The sequence below is a fragment of the Alligator sinensis genome, unplaced genomic scaffold, assembly GCF_000455745.1.
Source record: "Alligator sinensis unplaced genomic scaffold, ASM45574v1 scaffold471_2, whole genome shotgun sequence".
Lineage (NCBI taxonomy): Eukaryota > Metazoa > Chordata > Crocodylia > Alligatoridae > Alligator > Alligator sinensis.
In genome coordinates this window covers 840,464-849,491 of record NW_005842143.1, presented here as the reverse complement: position 1 = coordinate 849,491, position 9,028 = coordinate 840,464, and the positions used below count along the sequence as shown (strand labels likewise).

General features: G+C 46.0%; 1 protein-coding gene across 1 annotated transcript in view; it reads right to left on the bottom strand.

The window, feature by feature from the left end:
- The window catches only part of RGS8 (regulator of G protein signaling 8), a 42,534-nt gene extending 36,831 nt beyond the window's left edge, over window positions 1-5,703 (bottom strand). The window contains exon 1 of the mRNA XM_025206180.1: window positions 5,596-5,703. Within this exon, the coding sequence (XP_025061965.1) occupies window positions 5,596-5,703 (108 nt within the window). The remainder of the gene's footprint in view (window positions 1-5,595) is intronic.
- Between the last annotated feature and the right edge of the window lie 3,325 nt (window positions 5,704-9,028).

Genomic DNA, 9,028 nt, shown 5'->3' with positions numbered 1-9,028 from the left:
GAATGCCCCATGGAAGAGTAGCAACCTGGTCTCATGTACAGGCACATGAACCACCCTGTAAAGGACTGTATCAAAATGGGAGCAAGTGAGCTACAGCTATACTATAAAAAGATGGAAGAAGATGACAGAAAGAAAACAGCGGAGGACATACATTGAAAAGGCAAGAATGGCACAAACTGCTCAGGAGTGAGATCCCAAGAAAGGATGGTGGTGGCAAGGAGGAAGAGGCAGGAGGTGACAAGGAGTGGGGAAGAGGAAAACAATGGCAGCAAGAAGGAAGAGGATGATGCAGATGACATGGACTAAGCACCTGGGAGGGAAACAGAGGTGAGGGGGTGGGGGATAGGAGTGGGTAGGGGGATGGAGGCATTTCTGTGCTATTGTAATGGTCAAAGGAGATTAAAAAGGGTGAGGGGGTACACTTTTGCAGTTATGTTAAGGGGAATGGTGATGATTTACTGTAGATGTATGTTACAGACTGTCAAGCGAGCCATTCAGTCACACGACAAAACGGTAAAGAGTGTGTGTGTATTACATATATTTTTGCAAAAAAAATATAGATTCCCATCAGTATGTTTGTCCAATGTGTGCCATGTGTTTTAGTGTCATTCTCAGTGTAATGCATTTAATTAACTTCATAGTCTATTACTGAGCACATGCTTGGCAGTAGTTTAATGATGGACAATACATTTGAGGTTTCCTTGTATTCAATTATAAGACAGGAGGCTTTTTTCCCCCATGCTGATCGGGGAGAAAAGCCTCATCTTGTATTTGAGTAAATACAGTAAATAGTACAGTACAGTCACTGTTGTGACTTCAGTGTCAGTCTACCTACCACTAGAGACACAGAGACAGAGAGAAACAGAAATTCAGAAAGACCTTCTACAGAGCCTCATGTAAAGAAACCTGCTTGCAACAGGAGCATTCTACTATGAGGCCTGGGTTGCTGGCTGCCTAGGTGGGGCAATTCCTGGTGGTACTTTAAAGCCAGGATTCAAGATGCTAGTTCACCAGGTGCTAGATTCAAGCTGCTTCTGCGTACAATAGCTCACAAAATAAGCAACATATCATTTGCAATTAAATCCTTAATGCCAAAGATATCCCTCTGTCATCAGCCCCAGCTCAATGGGTCTTACTACATCACTAAGGGTGTGTCTACACGTGCTTTTATGCGCACCTAAACTTAATGTGCATTTGCCTAATGTGCATTAAGGTGATTTAGATGCGCGTCTACACGTGCATGCACTAAGGCGCATTAGCACAGTGTGTGGACCAACTTGGGACTAAAGTTAGTCCCAAGTTAGTCAACGTAAACAGTGTTAATGTGCCTTAGCGCGTCTACACAGGTGTTAAGGCACTTTAGCTATTCATGTCTAAATTTGATAGCTGATTTTGCAAGTATCAAATTTAGACACAAATAGCCTAAAAATCACCATTTTTAAGGTATATTAAGGGCATGCACATGTAGAACCACACCCTTAATGTGCCTTTAAAATGGCTAATGCACCTTAAGTCGGCATGTGTAGGTGTACCCTAAAATGGGTAAACACATGGCTTCATTAAATATAGACAGAATTTCTCAGGGAAAAGCTAGTTGATCCATTGTCCTTTGAGCTACATGGAAAAAGGGTGATAATGGTCATGAAAAATCTTTGGTGGGAGTTGTCAGAAAACCCAGCCCAAGACAATGCTCATCAGCACCACACTCTGGCTCTTTAATTGGACACTTTTTAAAGCAGCAGCATGATCTGACTGGAACAGCTCTGAAACCACCCCTTTTACCTTCCTCCCTCCTCCCCACACACATGCTCTAAACCTAGAGATATGCAGATGAAAATGTCCTGGAGTTGTCCCTTGTGGCTGTTTTTCGGTACACTGGAGAGCAAGGTCTTCAGAGCAGCCACAGAGGGATGCCCCAGGGCATCATTGCAGCCATCTCTGGCTATAGAACAAGTGAACAAGATCAAGTGGGTAGGGAATGCCCAGGAACAGCCCATTGGGTCATGCTGCTGCCCTGGTGTAGACATGCCTTAGAAAACAAGGCCTAAGAGCTGTTGGTGGCTTTCTGTGCAATCCTGCTTCATCAGGATGTGGCAGAGCCCAATGATTATGGGAGTGAAGGTAATGAATTCTGTATGTGTTAACATGTGCTGCCCTATGGATATGGGATATTGGATACACACCAGCAAGTGAAGTTTGCTGGAGGCAAGCTTAAATCTGTGCTGACAAATAATTCGGAAACCCTGTAAAGGACCTGAAGTTTCCAAGGGAAGTGTATAATGACACTGAGATCCTATGAAGTATCAGAATCACTGACTATCTAAGTTTAGCCTTTAAGACCTCGTGGCTGCAGCTACAATCTATTTGAAACCAAAATGGCATGCAAATCCATCTAATAGGCATGTGTGGCAGGGCACTGTTTGTGCCTGCCACTTTAAGGGCCTGGAGCTGGCAGCTGCCAGGTGCCTGATGAGGGCCGCCATTTTTATCTGGGGCTGCTCATATAAACAGAGCAGTTCTGCTACTGGAGGCCAGACAACAACATTGCCTGGCCACAGAGCTGCTGGTATCATCTGGAGGTAAGGGAGGAGCTGTAGGGGATGGTAAGGAGGCTCCTGGTCCTGTGTATGACCTAAAAGTGCACCCTACTGGGAGTGGGTGGCCTGGTGGGGCTCTCAGTGGCGCGGGAGCCCCCAGGAAATGCCAGGCCAGTTACCACCCCGGTGAAAGGCGGGTTGGGGCACCTTAACCCTAGCTCGCACAACCGGGTGGGTTACCCCTTTGTTTGAACCGGGTGGATCCCTGGAGAGAGAGGAAGGCCATAGACTCAGGCCTGTCTGAACTTCCCCTGACTGATCAATGCTGGGGCCAGGACTGGAAGGGTCGAAGGGCCAGGGGCCCACCATGAGGAACACCCAAGAGCTGCACACCTGGGGTCCTGACTGGCCTGGAGGTGGGCCAGGGCTAGAGGAGCCAAAGGTCCTGGGGGGGACCACACCCAAAGGGGAAGCAGTTCAGGGAGCTATGCTGCCTAGTATGAAGGCGGATGAGACCGCCTGATGAGAGGAATCCAGGTGGGGTTCAATTAGGAGGATTCTGGGGCCCAGAGTGGGGGCTGGTGATTATGATAACACCTAGATGCCATCAGCAAGGCTTGGGCTATGGTATAGGGGAGGAACGGAGCCGCAGATAGCACCCCTGGCATCGGGGCCGGAAATGGGCAGCCTCCTGCTTAATTACATCAATGAACTAATTAATTAACAACAAGGCATGGCAGGCGAGAAGGCAGGCGGTTAGTCCAGAAACAGGTGGGCAGGCTGCAGGGAAAGTGGCCCCGAGAAGGCCCCCTGTTACAGGATGGAAGCTATGTCCATGTGCATTCATCACTGCTGTTCCAAAGCCTTCAGAACTCTGTGTACAACAGGGTATGCAAGCCTCATTCACCAAGAGGGAATAGGACTTTTGACAACCCTGAAGAGGTACTATGTAGTATGGAGAATTAGCTCCCCATCTAGCACAGGACTCTGGTGCATGTTTAACTATAACCATATGAGTAGTCCCATTGATTTCAGTAGGACTGCTTGGATGATTAAATTTAGACACAAGCTGTAGCACCTTGCTAGTTTGGGAGCTCCATGTGCTATTTCAGTGAGGGCCAACCTTTGTGGCAGGTGTACCACAAGTTAGCCCCCACACCCTCCTTGAGCATTATTTTAATGCCTTCCACTTACCTGATCTGCTGCTCAGCTTTCTGCTCCCTGATCAAGCTGCTGCTCTACTTTCTTCTTCCTGCCCTGGGCTCCCTGCCTGATCTGCTTCCAGCCCTATCTGCCACTCTTGCCTGCCCCCTCTCCAGTCTTCCATGTGCCATACACAGAGGCTGCCCACGCCTCTTTTAGCAGCTATGTCTCAGGTTAGTCTATTCTGTGCTATTTCACTTGTGAAGACATTTGTTCAAACATGGATTCTGACAAAAATGATATGAGATAGAAGAGCTCCAGCTAGTCTCCAAAAGACCTTTTATTTTTCCTGTAATAAGTTACCCCATAAAAATTATCGGCTTGGGAGACTGAGCTGGAATAACAGGGGTAGAACTGGCCTAAGGTGCATCAGCAGAGCTGCAGTTTGCTGGATTTCCACATGCTATTCCAGGCAGAAGGACTGATGGGCATCCTCAGCTGAGCTGGAAGCTTGTACAGGAATTGCTTATGTTGACCCTGACTTAGGTCAGTATGATGCTTCTGCTCATGAGAGGCCTTGAGCTGGAACATCAGCTCAGTTGCAGATAGGGGCTCTGGTGCAGCATGACAGTTATGTAGAGCTCCAGTACTAGGATCACCTGGTAAGTCTTTTTCAGAACTGAGGTGCATTTGTGGAATTATGTGGGTTCCTGGTATTAAAATAACAGGAGTATCATGGACCTGGACTGAGATATATTAACTAGAAGCCACCTGCAGATCCTTGCATAAACTTTAGTGCTATTGGCCCCTCTTATTTTTTGATCACTCTCATTTACCAAGCACTCCAGTTCATTCAAAATAAAACAGAAACACTGAACTGGTTCCAATAGAATACTCCATGGCCGTGTCTACACAATGCTGACTGGGCAGTAGCTCATTACTACAGCACAGTAGCGTCCCATGGCGCAAAGCATGACACGATGCTATTGCACAGTAGTAATGAGCTACTGTGCAGTAAGCATCACCTAGAAGCCGTTTAGTGATGATACTGCTCAGCCATTTAGTATACACGAGTACTAAATGACTGCACAGTAACAACTGCATAGTCAGTGTCTCATGTAGACGTGCCCCATGTGTAGTAGGCATCCAATAGCCACTAGTGCAGGTAAATACAGCTCTCCTAGAACAGACCCCAACTAACCCCTTGTCCCCAAACTCTCCTGCTATCACTGCAAGTTTTCACTACCTCCAACACATTCTCCTTTCACTCCAATTAGTTTTATTTTTAAAATACTCAGTAATGGTGTTAATCGTTGGTGTTAGTCACAATGGCATGAGTAACCTGGGATGTCGAGTATTAAAAGAAAATGTGATCCATTCTTTACAAAAAAAAAAAAAAAAAAAAAAAGAATGAAACTAAAAATATAGTGAAGACATCATATCTGCAACATAACTCCAGCAGCATTTACTGTTATTTTAGCAGAGTAAAAGGACCGTAGCTAATCCAGCTGAAACAGACATCACCCCTAGAACCAGAGTCCTCTCTCCTAATACCATCCCCGGTGAGGTTAGGGGGAGCGTGGGAAGGAGGTTAAATAGAAGGAATACACAGTTCTTTTTGCAGTTGCTGATTAAAAACAGTGCTATGTTGCTTAGACCATGCCACAGAAAGATTAACATACCAAAAAAAGCATTGTGGTAACATTAATTGGGGTGACAGTAGAAGGTGATCTCTCCCCCTCCCCTCTGTGCCCATGTGCAGGCCTGTTATTCCCCACAAGAATCAGTGATAGCATAAAGAAAAAGCCACTGTCGATGTTATAGCTGAGCCGTGAACCAAGAGGCCCGTAGCCCTGCCACACAGAGGCCCAGCCAAAAACCTTCCCTTTGATAGTAACAAGCTCCTAGGTCTTACCTGTCTTGTAGCTGTCAGCATGGTGGTGGCTACGTGGTTTTGGCAAGTGTCTGATGGGTATGGCTCGTTAAGACCCTGAATAACAGGGTCTGCAGCCTCCTGGTACATCAGAGAGCGTGAAGGGCAGCCAGCCTGACCACAGATATCTCTAGAATAACTGCAGCAACATGCTACTCTCTTAGCTTCCCAGCTCTGCATCTCATAAAAAGAACAAGAGCTGGTGGAAGGAGGGGGGTTATGAAAGAGAGAGAAGGGGGAGAAGAGAGAGAGGAAGCTCTCAGATGCACACAAGCACAGCAGATAGAGACACACAGAGACTTGTGCAGGATGGCACTGCCTGACTTGCTCTCATTATTCCAGTACGCTGGCTGCTGCCTGAGGCTCACTCCCCAGAATTCACTTGTTTCTGTGTAAAGAGATGGGGAAGAGATGTGGGGGAGAATTGTTCCTCGGGGATCGCTGGAAGAAGGGAAGGAAGGAAGATTAGGACTCACCTGTTTGGGGTTGCTGCTGCTGTTATTGTTAGTATTATTGTTATTTTAACTGGAGAAAGAAAGGGTTATGTTAGAGGTGAGAAAATAGAGCCTGTTATTATAGGAAACTGTGGGTGGTTTTACGCACATTTCTAGATTCATTTATTTTTTTGACTACTTAGTTCTCCTTTGGTGCATAAAAAAATCCTAAAAGCCCTATTTCTCAGCTATACTCGGGGGTTTAGTGGTACCCTGGCCCCAAACCTACCAGATGGTGTGTTGTACACACCAGCCAAATCAGAATTACATACAGCTCAGCTGTTCTGTATGGTCCCTTTTGCCTGGGCTAGGCTGTGAAGAGTCCAAAGGGATTCAAGAGGCCAGTGTGGACCAGCACAGTTTTTCTCTCTCCCTAAGGTGCAGCATCTGAGAGCAGCAATGAGCTCAGAGCTCCCACTTTGTGGATGCCCTGTTCTGGTCAAACCCAAAACCCCAGCAGTAGCAGACTTAGGGGAGGGCTAACTGGGCGACTGCCCGGGGCCCCACACTGACTATCAGCTTACGTCCTGTGAGGAATTTGTGTTGCAGGTGAACCAATATAGAAGATGCAAGGGACCTAGAATATACCTCAATGTTAAAAAAAAAAAAAAAAAAAAAAACTCTTTCTTCAACTTATTAAAATTTTTGTTTTCTTCAACTTATGCCTCTAAGGGGCCCCAAATGACTCTCTTGCCCAGGGCCCCAACAACCCTAAGGCCACCACTGACCCAAGCTCTCAGCCTCCCCAGGAAGGATACTGAATAGGGTGGGAGGGGATTGAAAGTCCCTATGTGGCTTAGGAGCACAAATGCCATTGAAAATAAGCAGGACTTATGTTCCTAACTCAGTTTTTTTTAAATCCCACCCTTATCCCTGTTTATTCCAATCTCATATTTTAATCCTTTAATGGAGACAAATGACTTTGGGCACATGATTTATCAGGATCATAAGAAGAAATTGGTGAGGTACTTATGTGAATCACATGCCCTCCAAGCAGTCCTCATTCTGTTAGCCACCTGCTCCCAGTTGTGAGGCTTCTCCCTCTCCATTTTCAAAGAGGCACTTGAGGATTTAGCTACTCAGCTGCCATGAATAAAATCAATGAGTGTTCAGTGCAGTCAAATGTGAGTGCAAACTTTGAAAAGTGCTCCCTGCCTGTGGCAGCCAATACCCAATGCAGCTATTAAATTGAGAGCACACAACACCTCTGGTGCCATTTTTTATTCATTTATAGGACATAACAATTGGCTTGAGGTCACACAAGTCTGAGTAAAGCTAAGAATAGATCCCAGCCCTCCTGAGTCGCAATCCAATGTCTGAACCACCAGGTCATCCATTTTGCCTCATGACTTAGTTATCTAACAGGAACATGGCTTCACTGTGGGTCACTCTGCATGGGAGTCATCAGACTGTATTTCATTCCCAGCAGGTAAATAACCTTGGAACAATAATTAATGTTTTAAAGCACAAGGGGACAAATCCTGTCCCCCAACCACAGTTGTACAGGGCCTTGCCTACAGCAGAAGTCATGCAGATGTGTTGCCACAGGATGATAGTTTTAGGAGTCACCAGATGGTACCAATAGGGCAGCAGAATTCAGGAACAGGAGTGGGGCAGGTGAAAAGGAGTTGGCACTCAGTACTACAAGGAACCACTGATCATTTGCTCAGCATCATGGGACCATAATTCCAACTTCCAGGTGGCCAGAGCAGATACAGGGTAGCCCCACTGACCCTTTTTGGTCATGCAAAGGGTTCAGATATCTCATTCCCAACCCAGCAGAACCTTACATGCTATTCAAGCTTTCTCTGGGGCAAGGATTTGTCCCTGTGGAAATAAAGATGCCTATTAAGAAGAGGCAGCAAGAACTACAATGCAGCCTCCCCCACCAAGATATGATGAAGAGACTTGAATACAAGTGTAAGAATTAGGAACAGCCACAGGGCTTGATAGAAGATTCTCTGGGGCTCAGAGATATGGGGACAGCTCCATCCCTGCCAGAAACCAAGGACACTCAGGGACAAAAGGAAGAAAGGTACAAACCCAAGCTAGGAGGCAGGCCTAGAAACAGCCCCAATGTCTACAAAGGTATAAAGATCTCTGAAGTCAGTTAGAGATAGTGTGCAAAGATTTGCTGCTCCCAAAAAGGATCAAGGATATATACAAGGGCTTTATAACAGGTTTGCCAAAAACTTACTCAGAATCAAAGTTTACATTATAGTCTGATTTAGGATCCTCTCCATCTGAGCATTAGTAGATCACAGCAAAAACCACAGATATAGTCCCAGACTAGGAAATCTGAACCATTTAGCAAACCCAAATGGCCAACTTTGCCTGTCCCTGTGAACAGACCTTATATATAACTGAAAATCAGGTGCTCAGGTATCACAGCGATGAGTTTTGTATTAAAAACAGCATGCTTAGATAAGCCAGAAATAGAAAGGTTTGGGACATTGTTTCTGGAACAGTAGATAATGAGAAGGTCAAGGCAGAGACTCCCTGTAATGGTGTCTGTACAGGCCACAATCATAGATGGCGTCTCTGGGTTCTGCTTTGATACAAGTAATCACTAGCAGTGCCATCTGAGATTTATCTCCCAGAGCTGCAGGGTTTTAAGCAGCAGACATTATCCACATTTCCCCAAATAGTTCAGATCTGTCTTCACATAGAGTTACTCTTGACAGAAGCTACCCATAGCGGTCTCCTTTCTGGAGCACATAACCATCTTATGCATGTCCAAGACATGCAACCAACCACTTGTTCCCTAGAGCATGTGAGACCATCCACCCACTCCTGGGAACACATATCTATTCAGACTGCTGACTAAATGTAGGGCCACCTACCCCCTTACAGGTCTTGGATTGTTGGCCTAGCCATAGGATGGGTCATCTCGGAATATGTTTGCAACATGGTGCACAGAA